This window comes from Lissotriton vulgaris, chromosome 5, assembly GCF_964263255.1.
Source record: "Lissotriton vulgaris chromosome 5, aLisVul1.2, whole genome shotgun sequence".
NCBI lineage: Eukaryota > Metazoa > Chordata > Amphibia > Caudata > Salamandridae > Lissotriton > Lissotriton vulgaris.
The window spans coordinates 2,023,074,444-2,023,090,587 of NC_141693.1; the positions used below are offsets into that span (position 1 = coordinate 2,023,074,444).

The following is a 16,144-nucleotide window of genomic DNA, read 5'->3' on the forward strand; positions in this document are numbered from 1 at the left end:
ATTTACTCGCAAGATTTGCTGTGGGACGCCGGCAAGACCATAGACTGGGGTTTCCCCAAGGGAAATATCACAACTACGCATCTGGAGTGGGAAAGTCGGCTCTCCCTATTGAAAGCCCAGGAGACTCGCTTAGGGCAGACTATAACCGAAGCGGATGGGGGTGTTGCGCACCAACTGCTAACTGATAAGAGAAGAAATAAAGCATTTGTCGCTCGAATCAGCAAAAATAATGTGGACGTCTTCTGCAGCCCGACTCTATGGCTAGGGAGATAAAAATGATAAGCTACTCCACTGGTTGGTCTTGAAGCCCCTGGCGATCCGGATAGTTCAGGAGATTAACAAAACAAGTCCTGGGCACACGTTTATGATAAACAGTTGGTACAATAATTACATTATATGGAGGTCGACACCGGTAGTTCCATGAAGGTTGTTTTATGTATTTTGTGTTCATAAAAAATAACGCCAGCCAACACGTGTTTCCTCAACAGGTCACTGCCTGTGACTCTTCAGGGCTGATAGGTGCGCTTTGCGTTTATCGCTGAACCGGTGATACTTCCGATCCGGTCTAAGGGTACGTTTGGGAGCCGGGGATATGGCAGTCAAAAAATGCAAATGAATCACGGGCGGATGCTTCCCTGAATTGGTGGGGCCTGAAATTGCAGGATCCAGCCTGTGCTCGTCTCACCGTGGAGAATGGGAGCTCTCATAAAAAACAACCTTTCATGGAACTACCGGTGTCGACCTCCATATAATTTAATTATTGTACCAACTGTTTATCATAAACGTGTGCCCAGGACCTGTTTTGTTTTGTATTAAGGGCTCTTGCTCGTAACTCATACAGGGGTTTAGGGTCTTCCCCTGCCCTGGTTGCACCGTGAAGCACTTGTTCTTTGTTCCCCCAATACACTGTACAGTTAACCTGCCTGAGCTCCACCCTCCTGCTCCTTCAAAAACCCCTCGCAGAAATAAGAGTTGACGAGATTTTCGACCGTCATGGACTCGCCCATTGTACACCAATTTCAATTGCCCAAGCCTTTGCCAATTACTGCTCCCGACTCTAATCCGCGGATCAGTCCAGGGTGTTGGCCCCCACACCTCCTCTACTGGACTCTATCCAACTTCCGACTGACGGAGTCAGAGACAGTCCACTTAGACAAACCCATCACAAAGTAAGAACTAGAGGAGGCTCTTTTCTTGGTCACAACTGGAAAGACAACCTGCCCAGATCGGTTTCCAATGGAATAATATGCGTAATTCCGAGACACCCTGATACCCAACCTCCCTGCATTGTATGAGGAGGTGGTGGAAAATGGAGCCTTCCGGTCAGAAAGTGATATGGCAATGGTTGTTGTCATTCCTATAACAAATCCCCCATCAGCCTCCTGTTAGACAACCGCCCAATCTCCCTAATAATCACTGAAGTCAAAAATTATACGACGATCCTGGCTACGCGCCTCAAGTCGGTCCTCAGCAGCCTCATCCACCTGGATCAATGCGGCTTGCCACTGGCCCACCGCCAACTCCTCACCCCCTATCTAGCCCTTCTACTGATCGACTTCGAAAAAGCTTTCGACACACTTGACTAGCAATACCTAGAGGAGATGCTAAAGGCAGCAGGCATGGGGCAGCACTTCTGGAACCTGGTGCATGTGATGGAGCAGATTTCATCTGCAGTCAGGCATGGTTTCATTTTTGTGCTTCAGACAGACTGCATTTAAATTGCCACGCACCTTTTGGTGCAAGTTAAAACCATGGCACATGAAAAATATGAAAGTGAGGCCAATTCAGTCTGACATGCTTTTGCTGAATTAACATGTGTTTTTGCAATGTAGAGAAAAGTGGCCTTTTTAGCTTTGAAGATTAATAGAATATGTTTCTCTCTTCCCAGCTCATCCCATGCAATCTACATTCACTATTTCTGTCTTAAAAGACGTTGACTTGTTGCATATTTTGATAAATATTTTCAGTTAATAACACCTCTTTTACTTTGTTGCACATTGCATATTTATTTTGCATGTTGTCATAAATAATAGAAAAGCTGGTTTACACTAGTAGCTTGGCTAGGTAAACATTTATAAGGAGTATTAGTATGAAGTTGGGAAACATAATGGGCTGATTTACATGAAATTAATGTTATCTTGTGTTTGTTTATTTTTTGGGGCCTACACAAAACATGGCTGCCTGTGAATCCATCAAAGCTATGGCTTGCAATTTAATGAGAAGGGAGCATGCGCAGACTGTGGCAGCTTTCCTCATGCCAAGAAGTGAAGGACAGCTTGAACTGTACATTCTTGTGATTGTGCCAATGTACCAGCTAACTAAAGTATCCGTCCTACTGCGCTGAGAAAAGGAAGGAAGAATTAAAATGAAACATTTTCCCTAGTAAATGTTGCAAATGTTTATAAATGTATTATTCATGTATGCTTCTTTTGTTAAAACTGTTTTTTTAATGCGTCAGGAAAGTGCAAACTCATGCCATCATGATTGACCAATGAACGTACAGGTTTTCCTGAAAGTTGAAACATTTTGTGTATAAATACTACCTCTCCGGAGGAGGGGGTGGCTTTCTCAGCTCAGCTGGCTTCTAGGCTCATTAGGGGGTGTGTGAGCTCTTGAAGAGAAGGAACAGATTAGGCCAGACAGCCTATGGGTTAGGTACGAGATCGTCACGGGTGCATGGGCGTCCGAGGAGAGTCAGGGGGAGGGTTCTTGCTTCCACGTCATATCTTGGCACTGCAGGCGCATTCCTTTGAGGTGTGGTGAAGGAGGGGCTATCTCACTCCCTGCTTGCTCTTTAGACACAGACAGACAGAGAGTGCAGCTGATTAAATAGAATTAGATGCTAAACTTCAGTTATGCTTTGACTAATTAATTAGGTCTGAAAAGATTTTTTTTGACTTATGCATTTATTTCTCTTAATGGGAGATTTTTGCAAACTATTTGATTTTTGGATTAGCCTTGCAAGACTATTTTTTCTTAGAAACTCTTTAAGAATTTTGAATGACATTTTGCGCCACATTCCTATATGTAATGATTATATGCAGACTGTAATATGTTCTGTATTAATGCTATTTTTTCTGTTTTCCAAATTCTGTAACCTGATTGATATTTTACTAATGAATAAAGGGTCAGAGAAAACTTAACTTTTGACTAGAAAATAAAACCCTTTAAATACTCAACAACTCTCTTTATTGGCTTACAATAATAATTGCATTTTTGACTGTTCATCTTTATTAAAAGTCTCCTGAAGGTAATACATGGTGTGAAGGGCCCAACACCTTTTGAGCGGTAAATTAGAGGTAGCATGAGGGTTTTGCATTGAGAAATTACCAGAAGAAATTACCGCTCCATCACATGTGCTTTACTCCAAAGAGTCTGGTAGAGTACTCATCAATGGAGCTCTCTCAGATGTTTATCCTATCCGAATTGGGACGAGACAGGGGCGTCCCCTGTCGCCCCACCTCTTTTCCCTAGCAATGGAATTACTTCCCTGCCATAACCGTACAGACTCACAGATCCCGGGCACTGGCAGGGCACACTTGGAGACCACATCGCACTATATGCGGATGATGTTCTGCTCTTCCTTGCAGACCCGGCCCCCTCAGGCCCCAGATGCCTCCAACTCCTTCACTTCTTTGAAGTGGCCTCAGGCCTGCGCCTGAACCCAGCCAAATCAACACTGGTGCCTCTCCACACGTCAAGAGTGCACAGACTGGCAGATGACCATCCCCAAAAGACGCCTTTCTTTTAAATACTTGGGTATCTGGGTTGCGCTGCACCCGGGACTCACATGGAGATTTAACGTTAGTCCATTAGTCAAGAGAACAAAGGACAACCTTCGTAGGTGGCGGCAGACCATTTCACTCAACCCTATGGGGAGGATTGCCTTATTTAAGAGGATGGTGCTCCCCGGTTCCTGTATATAATGAAAAATCAAAACTAACCACTTAAAAGGAGGGTCCTAGGGCAAGTTTAAGGACCCAACCTAGATACGTACCACCAATCTACAATACTATTAACACAAATGGTATCTAGGGGTCAAGTGATGATGCAACTCAACTGTGGACACCGACCTCAACACAATACAAAAGAGCAGTGGAAACCCAAAAATGCTACTAAGTGTGACATATATTCTCAAGGGCATGGGTGAATATTCCCATCAGTAGCCTCCCGCTCCATCTCTCTTGCGGATGGTTTTGGGAGCAAGACAGCGTGGCCACTGCATTACTTTGGGACAATTCGAGAACATGCATAGCCCTCATCCATTCTCAAAAGTCCATGTACGACGGAGGCATGGGCATGACCAACCTCTTCCTATATTATGTACCTACTCCCCTCCTACTGATACATGATTGGTTCACTGGAGGTTGAGGAGTGGAATTAGAGAACCTCGGATTCTCCTAGATCCAGGCAATGCTCTATGGAGCCCTGATCCTCCACGCACTTCCCGTGGTGACTCGAGCGGTCTTGATCACCAGGCGTTCTGCGCTGCGACACACACAATGGGAAACTAAACTTACACTGCAGACACCCCTGTGGCATTGCACCTGGCTAGGCGAAGTGGGAGCAATGGACGGATTTCAGAAGTGGGACCTGATTGGAATTACGCAACTTGGAGATGTATGGAGGGGAAATCACCTCTGCTCCTTCCAAAATAGTTATAAAAATACCTGCAACTCCAACACGCCCTCACCCCCTAAGCGCCTGAATGCACTACATTCCCAGAATTTAGTTCCCTTGAAGCCCAAATCCTGATGCGGATTCTTGGGAAGGAAGGAGTGTCTAAGATATATCGTTCACTGGTTACCAACTCCTCAACCTTCCTATACCCCCCCTGATACAGAGAGTTCATAGATTTTGTAAATCTTCAGTTCTTTCTTTAATGTGTTCTTTATTTTCTTTTAAAATACACAGGCACAGCCAACGTGTTTCATTCCCTTTCGTGCCTTGGGAATTTCGTCAGGGCTGGATAGTGTAGAGATAACGTTCCAGGAGGGATATCTAGTCGTAGTATCACAAATTGGTCGCAGTGATGCGTAGAAACGAAAACAAGTATAAATCCTGACCCCCTTTGAAAGTCAGTGTTGACAAGGTGGGGGGTGGCCGCTGGTTGACGGGTAGCATCCAGACGGGTTGTAAAAGCGTTGTTAGGTTGCGGGACCTGCGATAGGGTCTTTGCAATCTCCTGCTCCTCCCCGTGGAATATTGGAAGCCTTTCTGGTAATTACTTAGCCCTGTTGGACGAGCTTCTTAAAGCTCTTCCGGGGTTTTGTTGTATCCATCCGTTCTCTCTGATTACCAGTGGGAGTTTGAATTGGCCCGCTTTCTTCTTTAAGCGCGTCTGCGCATTTTCGTTACTTATTGGATTGTACATTTCAAAACGCTATGTTATTTCCATGGAGACAGCAATGCTGTAACTGAGGTGAAGCGGCTAAGTGTGCTTTTTGTTCTCAAAATACTGCCGCAATACTCAGCTTCCTTTTGTGTTCTTCGGTGATCCCTGTGCTGGTCACAAACTCCTTGGAACCAGATTCCTACATAGACCATTTCTATTGCAACTATTACTGCATCCTTTTTGGTATATTATGATCTATAATAATAACCTCCTCGAGTGCTAAGAATTCATGGTGGATTGTTTATTTATGTTTCCACAACAGGGGCTTGTAGAGCTCATCCCGAAGAAAGCTCCAATTCCCCTGTTACGTGGTTCTGGTGCTGTTCTGGGGTATGTTGCTAACTGCTGTCGAAACACATGGTAACTTATTGAGCAGCGCTCTTTAGATTTGTGTTCTGTTCTTAGATCCAGTAGCACTTTGATTCCGGTTATCCCAGCTAGGATACAGAGGCGATTATTTTCCTTTACAGGTATTGCAGTCACAGTTTAGGTCCTGAAGTGTTTTGTTGTTCATACCAGGAAGTGTTGGATACTTATACTTGTTTACTCTTGTTTCAGACCTCCCTCCCTGCTGTTCCCTTCCTTTCCTTCCCTCGCCTGATCACCCTTTCGTGTCTGTTAGTTCTACACAGACCAAGGGGCTATCAGGAGGTGGACCCCTTTGAGCATCGTACGTCTCCGAGGATTCAAGTCCTTGACATGCGCATACCTTACCCCTGCCCACTTACACCCGGCAAGTTTTCTACCAGCCCCCGCCTGCCCGTGATGCAAGACGGAGCCTGCAGACTTCTACCACACGTCCACCGGTACGAGGGAAGGAGTGTGCAGGACTCTGGTCCTGTACTGGTTGACATTAGTGTCCGAGCTGAGCACCTTGTTAGGCTGGGAGGTCCTACTTCGCCCCCGAGCCCTACTCCTGGGGGTCATGGATGGTCTAGATGAATCCCAGAAGAATAAGACCTTTCTAGGGATGGCTATCAGGATGGGCAATTGAGATATCTGCGTGGAAGGACTCTACCCCTTTAACATAGCTAAATGGCTCACAAGAAAAGTCTGTCTAGGAAGAAAGAGGCTGTCCCACTAAGCATGTCTGCGTGTGGGGTAAATGGCTAGGACTAGTTCTGTAATATGCGAGAGAAGGCGTTGAATAGTGGCCTGGGTTTGATCATGACATGTAGTAGTTACACTCAGGCAACTTCCCTGAGAATTAGGTCAGTATTTCATGTTCTAAATGCAAGATGAATTGTGCCGCTGTTTATGTTTCATGAAAACCAATAAAATTGTTTATAAAAAAAAGAGCACCACAACAGAGCAAAAGAAAACAGGCACCGTGGAGAAATACAGAACTAAAAGAGATAAAACAGGAAATTAGAAAGCAGCACCGTAGCTTGTTTAAAACAAACACCAATAAAGACAAACTTCACCTACAGAAGGTTAACAGATTATAGAAGTCAGCATTCAAAAATCGAAGAAAAAATATTTTTCAGACAGAATTTAAATTGCTAAATGTGCAAATAAAGAATTCTTTAAAATTCTCACAGAATTTTGTAAACCAAATTGCCTAGAAGGAGCTCATCCAGTTACTCAAGACAAACTGGCAAATCATTTACACAACCAAAGCAGTTGAAATGTTTAAAAACAATGGAAAAACACCAGTACCAAACCTTTTTTAAAAAAAAACCACCTCTGCATTCCTTCCAACACATAGAACAATGGTTTTATGGACCTGGTCAAAGCAAGCAGGCCCGCAGGCAGCTCTCGGACTCTTTCCACCACAAACGTTCAAGAAAAGTTTTCTAACTACCTCTGCTGCCACTCCAGTAAGAAGAATCATCAACAATTCCTTAACCATGGGAATATTTCCAGAAGAACTAAAAAATCATACATACGCCCATTACTAAAGAAAAAAACCTGGAAGTCCTTAACCAAGATAACTATAGACCGATTACAAATGGACCTTTCCTGGGAAAACTGACAGAAAGAGCAGCGTTCACCCAGATGTCACAATTCATTGAATATAATGACATACTTCAGACTTCCAAACGGGATTCCATCAGGAAGAGGCACAGATTCTGCCCGCGTTGCCATCTGGGTTGACCTTAAGAACACAGATGACCGCAACAGGGTTGCTGCGCTACTTCTCTTGGACCTCTCGGTTGCCTTTGGCACGGTTGACCATGACACTCAGATGCAAAGACTCGACAAAGGCGGCATAGAGGGGACTGCTCTTGACTGGATAACACCCTACCTTCGAAAGAGAACTAATGCCATTCCCCACCCCCCCTTTCTTGTCCAAACCGTACTTCCGATAAGCAGGGGTCCCTCAAGGCTCTATCATCTCACCACACGCTTTTCAACATGTACATGGAGTCATTACCGGCATAGATCAATCAATGTCATCTCACATGTTATAACTAGGAGGATGACACACAATACATTGGAAACTCACAAATTCTCAGTTACCTCAAATCTGTTGATCAGCGGATGACGTGGAGCCATCGCAAACTGAATGCTCCAAAAATGGAAATACTCACATGTGCCGCATGGCCTGACGATCTGGGAACACTGCCTAAAGCATCAAGGGAACTAAGAAACCTCAGAATTACCATGGACTCCAAGTTATCAATGAATGACCAAGTGAACAAACTAGCAAGATCAAGCTTTGTTACTATAAAAACTCTGCGACGCATCTTCCTAATACCTAATATCTCCCTTGTTCTGTCCAAACTCCATTACGCCAATAGCCTCTACCACAGATCACCTTTAACAACCAAGAAAAGACTACAACGGATTCAGAAAGAAAATCATGGGTGACACATCACAATCTGTTCAAGCATCCAAACTATGGAACTCTTTACCCACCCAAGCATAAGATCCTCAACGGATAACCACCTTATCTTCAAACACCTACTCAAGAATTGGCTCATCCCCACATAACCCCCATTCTCAAACAAATATACAACATATCTCTCTGTATATAATCATTTATTTGTACTATAGATATGTACCTATATAGGTGTATTGCTTTGTATAAATGTGTAGAATAATTATGTTTATAAATATATAGTACTCGTTAGCTCTAATTAACAAATGTACAAATTATTTATGGTTATGTTTAACTATTTATCTACAATTGCTTCACAACTGAATTACTACAAAAACAAATAAATTAACTTAAAGTACAGCAACACTTGAAGGTCTGAGTTTATTAAATACAACTTAAATCTACATATATTACCTTCCTTATACATTTATACACGTTCCATGTACTTGTGTATCTTTATATGTATTACTTTACTTATAATTCAGCACCTCCAATGCACTACCTTATATCTCACCCAATACCTCTCTCAACATATCCTCTAGCTCCACCTCGACTCATCTCAAACTTCCTTCTGATACTCTTCCCAATGCGCTTCCCTATATCTCTCCGTACACCTCTCTCAATATATCCTCTACATCAACTCTAACTCATCCCAAACCCCGTTCTACTACTCTGATCCCCAAAATAACCTTTTCTAGACTCTTCCCTCCTCTACCCCTCCTCGCATCATCTCAAACCTCTTGATATTCACAATGCCCAAACAAGCCTTTCTAAACCCTTCCCTCTGACTTTTTCCCTCTCCACCTCCCCTTTACTCAGCCCAAACCTCCTCCTACTGCTATGAGCTCCCCCCAAAAACTCAATTCAATTCATGAAGCTTTATTCGGTACATGTAAATGACCATAAAAGCGCAACATAAAAACATCGACATTTCAATAAAAGTTATACAAGTAGTGTTAATGGACAGCAAAGTTCATTAAAACCCACATTGATTCACAAAATAATTTACAGTTAACAGTCGGACGTCCGTTAAAAACACGTACTTTTCCTGGAGTTGATTTAAATACATTGCAGTATAAGAACAGACGTCTACAGATTGCAGGTTAAAAATTAGAGCCATAGCATGTTTAACTGTACGTACACCATATTTAACAAATATAGGTTTCAAAAAGGTAGTACGAAAATTTGCGTACAGTTTACAAAACAGCAAAAAGTGCAAAGTGCTCTGGATAGACACGCCATCACACATACATGGCCCACTCGGGTGTTTTTTAATGTTGGGATGGGCCACTAAATAATGTGCCGTACCAAACCTGAGTCTGGTTGGCACAAATTTATGTGAGTGCCTAGTTACCTTAGTTAAATAAAAAGGGAAGCCTTCCCCAGAAATATAGCGATTATAAAACATGACAGCATATACCAAAAATACCCTTTTCATTTCCGCTTTAGGGATCCTTGCTGCTGCACCAGGGTCAAGTAAGATATTCAGGCTAAATATGTCTGAGAAACAGACAATTACAAATTTAATCCAGTGTATCTCAAGATATTTATCCAACAAACTCGAAAAAAGCACTTTCTATATCCTTCCCTCTTCTCTACCTCCACTATCCGCCTTTTCAATCCAACTAACAGACTAACATGTCCACCGCTCAAACTAATTTGATATTTCCCTTCACTAATCCACCACTAATCCTCTTTTGGTTCTAGAGTAGCCTGCTGCTTACCGAAAAAGCGCTTCATTGCCTCATCAGGGGTAGTAAGTGCTATATAAGACAGTGGCCCTTGCAAGAACTAGCACTGCACAGTGAGAGGGACAGTGACCCTTGCAAGGACAAGCACTGCACAGCGAGGGTGACAGTGACCCTTGCAAGGACAAGCACTGCACAGTGAGAGGGACAGTGACCCCTGCAAGAACAAGCACTGCACAGTGAGAGGGACAGTGACCCCTGCAAGGACAAGCACTGCACAGTGAGAGGGACAGTGACCCCTGCAAGAACAAGCACTGCACGCTGAGAGGGACAGTGACCCCTGCAAGGACAAGCACTGCACAGTGCGAGGGACAGTGACCCTTGCAAGGACAAGCACTGCACAGTGAGAGGGACAGTGACCCCTGCAAGGACAAGCACTGCACAGTGAGAGGGACAGTGACCCCTGCGAGGACACAAACTGCACAGTGCGAGGGACAGTGACCCTTGCAAGGACAAGCACTGCACAGTGAGAGGGACAGTGACCCTTGCAAGGACAAGCACTGCACAGTGAGAGGGATAGTGACCCCTGCAAGGACAAGCACTGCACAGTGAGAGGGACAGTGACCCTTGCAAGGACAAGCACTGCACAGTGAGAGGGACAGTGACCCTTGCAAGGACAAGCACTGCACAGTGAGAGGGATAGTGACCCCTGCAAGGACAAGCACTGCACAGTGAGAGGGACAGTGACCCCTGCAAGGACAAGCACTGCACAGTGAGAGGGACAGTGACCCCTGCAAGGACAAGCACTGCACAGTGAGAGGGACAGTGACCCCTGCAAGGACAAGCACTGCACAGTGAGAGGGACAGTGACCCTTGCAAGGACATGCACTGCACAGTGAGAGGGACAGTGACCCCTGCAAGGACAAGCACTGCACAGTGAGAGGGACAGTGACCCTTGCAAGGACAAGCACTGCACAGTGAGAGGGACAGTAACCCTTGCAAGGACAAGCACTGCACAGCGAGGGCGACAGTGACCCTTGCAAGGACATGCACTGCACAGTGAGAGGGACAGTGACCCCTGCAAGGACAAGCACTGCACAGTGAGAGGGACAGTGACCCCTGCAAGGACAAGCACTGCACAGTGTGAGGGACAGTGACCCCTGCAACGACAAGCACTGCACAGTGAGAGGGACAGTGACCCCTATAAGAACAAGCACTGCACAGTGAGAGGGACAGTGACCCTTGCAAGGACAAGCACTGCACAGTGAGAGGCGCAGTGACCCTTACAAGGACAAGCACTGCACAGTGAGAGGGACAGTGACCCCTATAAGAACAAGCACTGCACAGTGAGAGGAACAGTGACCCCTATAACAACAAGCACTGCACAGTGAGAGGGACAGTGACCCCTATAAGAACAAGCACTGCACAGTGAGAGGGACAGTGACCCATGCAAGGACAAGCACTGCACAGTGTGAGGGACAGTGACCCCTGCAACGACAAGCACTGCACAGTGAGAGGGACAGTGACCCATGCAAGGACAAGCACTGCACAGTGAGAGGAACAGTGACCCCTGCAAGGACAAGCACTGCACAGTGTGAGGGGCAGTGACCCCTGCAATGAAAAGCACTGCACAGTGAGAGGGACAGTGACCCCTATAAGAACAAGCACTGCACAGTGAGAGGGACAGTGACCCTTGCAAGGACATGCACTGCACAGTGAGAGGGACAGTGACCCCTGCAAGGACAAGCACTGCACAGTGAGAGGGACAGTGACCCTTACAAGGACAAGCACTGCACAGTGAGAGGGACAGTGACCCCTGCAAGGACAAGCACTGCATAGTGAGAGGGACAGTGACCCTTGCAAGGACAAGCACTGCACAGTGAGAGGGACAGTGGCCCTTGCAAGAACAAGCAGTGCACAGCGAGAGGGACAGTGACCCCTGCAAGGACATGCACTGCACAGTGAGAAGGACAATGACCCCTGCAAGGACAAGCACTGCACAGTGAGAGGGACAGTGACCCCTGCAAGGACAAGCACTGCACAGTGAGACGGACAGTGACCCTTGCAAGGACATGCACTGCACAGTGAGAGGGACAGTGACCCCTGCAAGGACAAGCACTGCACATTGAGAGGGACAGTGACCCCTGCAAGGACAAGCACTGCACAGTGAGAGGGACAGTGGCCTCTGTAAGGACAAGCACTGCACAGTGAGAGGGACAGTGACCCCTTCGAGGACAAGCAGTGCACAGTGAGAGGGACAGTGACCCTTGCAAGAACAAGAACTGCACAGTGAGAGGGACAGTGACCCTTGCAAGGACAAGCACTGCACGGTGAGAGGGAAAGTGACCCCTGCAAGCACCAGCACTGCACAGTGAGAGGGACAGTGACCCCTGTAAGGACAAGCACTGCACAGTGAGAGGGACAGTGACCCCTGCGAGGACAAGCAGTGCACAGTGAGAGGGACAGTGACCCTTGCAAGGGCATGCACTGCACAGTGAGAGGGACAGTGACCCCTGCAAGAACAAGCACTGCACAGTGAGAGGGACAATGATCCCTGCAAGGACAGAAACTGCACAGTGAGGGCGACAGTGACCCTTGCAAGGACAAGCACTGCACAGTGAGAGGGACAGTGACCCCTGCAAGAACAAGCACTGCACAGTGAGAGGGACAATGACCCCTGCAAGGACACAAACTGCACAGTGAGAGGGACAGTGACCCTTGCAAGGACAAGCACTGCACAGTGAGAGGGACAGTGACCCCTGCAAGCACCAGCACTGCACAGTGAGAGGGACAGTGACCCCTGTAAGGACAAGCACTGCACAGTGAGAGGGACAGTGACCCCTGCGAGGACAAGCAGTGCACAGTGAGAGGGACAGTGACCCTTGCAAGGACATGCACTGCACAGTGAGAGGGACAGTGACCCCTGCAAGAACAAGCACTGCACAGTGAGAGGGACAATGACCCCTGCAAGGACACAAACTGCACAGCGAGGGCGACAGTGACCCTTGCAAGGACAAGCACTGCACAGTGAGAGGAACAGTGACCCCTGCAAGAACAAGCACTGCACAGTGAGAGGGACAATGACCCCTGCAAGGACACAAACTGCACAGTGAGAGGGACAGTGACCCTTGCAAGGACAAGCACTGCACAGTGAGAGGGACAGTGACCCTTGCAAGGACAAGCACTGCACAGTGAGAGGGACAGTACCCCCTGCAAGGACAAGCACTGCACAGTGAGAGGGACAGTGACCCCTGCAAGGACAAGCACTGCACAGTGAGAGGGACAGTGACCCTTGCAAGGACAAGCACTGCACAGTGAGAGGGAAAGTGACCCCTGCAAGCACCAGCACTGCACAGTGAGAAGGACAGTGACCCCTGTAAGGACAAGCACTGCACAGTGAGAGGGACAGTGACCCCTGCGAGGACAAGCAGTGCACAGTGAGAGGGACAGTGACCCTTGCAAGGGCAAGCACTGCACAGTGAGAGGGACAGTGACCATTGCAAGGACAAACACTGCAGAGTGAGAGGGACAGTGACCCCTGCAAGGACAAGCACTGCACAGTGAGAGGGACAGTGACCCCTATAAAACAAGCACTGCACAGTGAGAGGGACAGTGACCCCTGCAAGGACAAGCACTGCACAGTGTGAGGGACAGTGACCCCTGCAACGACAAGCACTGCACAGTGAGAGGGACAGTGACCCATGCAAGGACAAGCACTGCACAGTGAGAGGAACAGTGACCCCTGCAAGGACAAGGACTGCTCAGTGTGAGGGACAGTGACCCTTGCAAGGACATGCACTGCACAGTGAGAGGGACAGTGACCCCTGCAAGGACAAGCACTGCACAGTGAGAGGGACAGTGACCCTTGCAAGGGCAAGCACTGCACAGTGAGAGGGACAGTGACCCTTGCAAGGACAAGCAGTGCACAGTGAGAGGGACAGTGACCCTTGCAAGGGCAAGCACTGCACAGTGAGAGGGACAGTGGCCCCTGCCAGGACAAGCAGTGCACAGTGAGAGGGACAGTGACCCTTGCAAGGGCAAGCACTGCACAGTGAGAGGGACAGTGACCCTTGCAAGGACAAGCACTGCAGAGTGAGAGGGACAGTGACCCCTGTAAGGACAAGCACTGCACAGTGAGAGGGACAGTGACCCCTGCGAGGACAAGCAGTGCACAGTGGGAGAGACAGTGACCCCTGCAAGGGCCAGCACTGCACAGCAAAAGGGACAGTGACCCTTGCAAGGACATGCACTGCACAGTGAGAGGGACAGTGACACCTATAAGAACAAGCACTGCACAGTGAGAGGGACAGTGACCCTTGAAAGGACATGCACTGCACAGTGAGAGGGACAGTGACACCTATAAGAACAAGCACTGCACAGTGAGAGGGACAGTGACCCCTGCAAGGACCAGCACTGCACAGCAAGAGGGACAGTGACCCTTGCAAGGACAAGCACTGCAGAATGTGAGGGACAGTGACCCCATCAAGGACCAGCACTGCACAGCAAGAGGGACAGTGACCCTTGCAAGGACATGCACTGCACAGTGAGAGGGACAGTGACCCCTATAAGAACAAGCACTGCACAGTGAGAGGGACAGTGACCCTTGCAAAGACATGCACTGCACAGTGAGAGGGACAGTGACCCCGACCCCTGCAAGGACCAGCACTGCACAGCAAGAGGGACAATGACCCTTGCAAGGACAAGCACTGCAGAGTGAGAGGGACAGTGACCCTTGCAAGAACACGCACTGCACAGTGTGAGGGACAGTGACCCCTGCAACGACAAGCACTGCACAGTGAGAGGGACTAGAGTAGCCTGCTGCTTACCGAAAAAGCGCTTCATTGCCTCATCAGGGGTAGTAAGTGCTATATAAGACAGTGACCCTTGCAAGAACAAGCACTGCACAGTGAGAGGGACAGTGACCCTTACAAGGACAAGCACTGCACAGCGAGGGCGACAGTGACCCTTGCAAGGACAAGCACTGCACAGTGAGAGGGACAGTGACCCCTGCAAGAACAAGCACTGCACAGTGAGAGGGACAATGACCCCTGCAAGGACACAAACTGCACAGTGAGAGGGACAGTGACCCTTGCAAGGACAAGCACTGCACAGTGAGAGGGACAGTGACCCTTGCAAGGACAAGCACTGCACAGTGAGAGGGACAGTGACCCCTGCAAGGACAAGCACTGCACAGTGAGAGGGACAGTGACCCCTGCAAGGACAAGCACTGCACAGTGAGAGGGACAGTGACCCTCACAAGGACAAGCACTGCACAGTGAGAGGGACAGTGACCCCTATAAGAACAAGCACTGCACAGTGAGAGGGACAGTGACCCCGACCCCTGCAAGGACCAGCACTGCACAGCAAGAGGGACAGTGACCCTTGCAAGGACAAGCACTGCAGAGTGAGAGGGACAGTGACCCTTGCAAGAACAAGCACTGCACAGTGAGAGGGACAGTGACCCCTGCAACGACAAGCACTGCACAGTGAGAGGGACTAGAGTAGCGTGCTGCTTACTGAAAAAGCGCTTCATTGCCTCATTAGGGGTAGTAAGTGCTATATAAGACAGTGACCCATGCAAGAACAAGCACTGCACAGTGAGAGGGACAGTGACCCCTGCAAGGACAAGCACTGCACAGTGAGAGGGACAGTGACCCCTGCAAGGACACAAACTGCTCAGTGAGAGGGACAGTGACCCCTGCAAGGACACAAACTTCACAGTGAGAGAGACAGAGACCTATGATAGATGGACACTCACTGCACAGTGGTGGGGCAGAGACCTTTCTAACGACGCCTACTGCACAATGAGAAGAGTGGGGTCTACAAGAGTTCGCACAGCAAAGAGAGGGGCAGTAACCTAGACAAGGACAAGCACTGCACAGTGAGGGGAACAGATACCTCTACAAGAAGGAAGCCCATACTTGTAACTGGATAGCTGTCCTACATTTGAATGAATATTTACCTTTTTGATCAAAAACTCCTTTTTCAAAGAAAAATCTGATCTTGTCTCCACTGGTTAGGAAATAGTCTGCACTGCCCTGTGGGAGGAAACAGAGAACATAAAGTGACCACAAAATCAAGAAGAAAAACACTCATCAGTTGAGGGAAAGAAAAGAGACAGAAAGCTATAAAGAGTGTGCTCATGAACAAAACGGCCATCGAAACGAGACGCTAAGAAACCAAACCACCAAAGCTGAGAAGAAAACCATCAACACAACCATCTGAGAGTAAAGACCA

The 16,144-nt window shown here is 47.7% G+C and overlaps 1 protein-coding gene across 4 annotated transcripts in view; it reads right to left on the minus strand.

The window, feature by feature from the left end:
• Nucleotides 1–16,144, minus strand: part of PHYHD1 (phytanoyl-CoA dioxygenase domain containing 1) — a 171,303-nt gene that overhangs the window by 93,484 nt on the left and 61,675 nt on the right. For all 4 annotated transcript variants that reach the window (XM_086924863.1, XM_086924866.1, XM_086924865.1 and 1 more), the window contains exon 4: nt 15,870–15,945. In XM_086924863.1, coding sequence (XP_086780989.1) covers nt 15,870–15,945 — 76 coding nt within the window. The remainder of the gene's footprint in view (nt 1–15,869; nt 15,946–16,144) is intronic.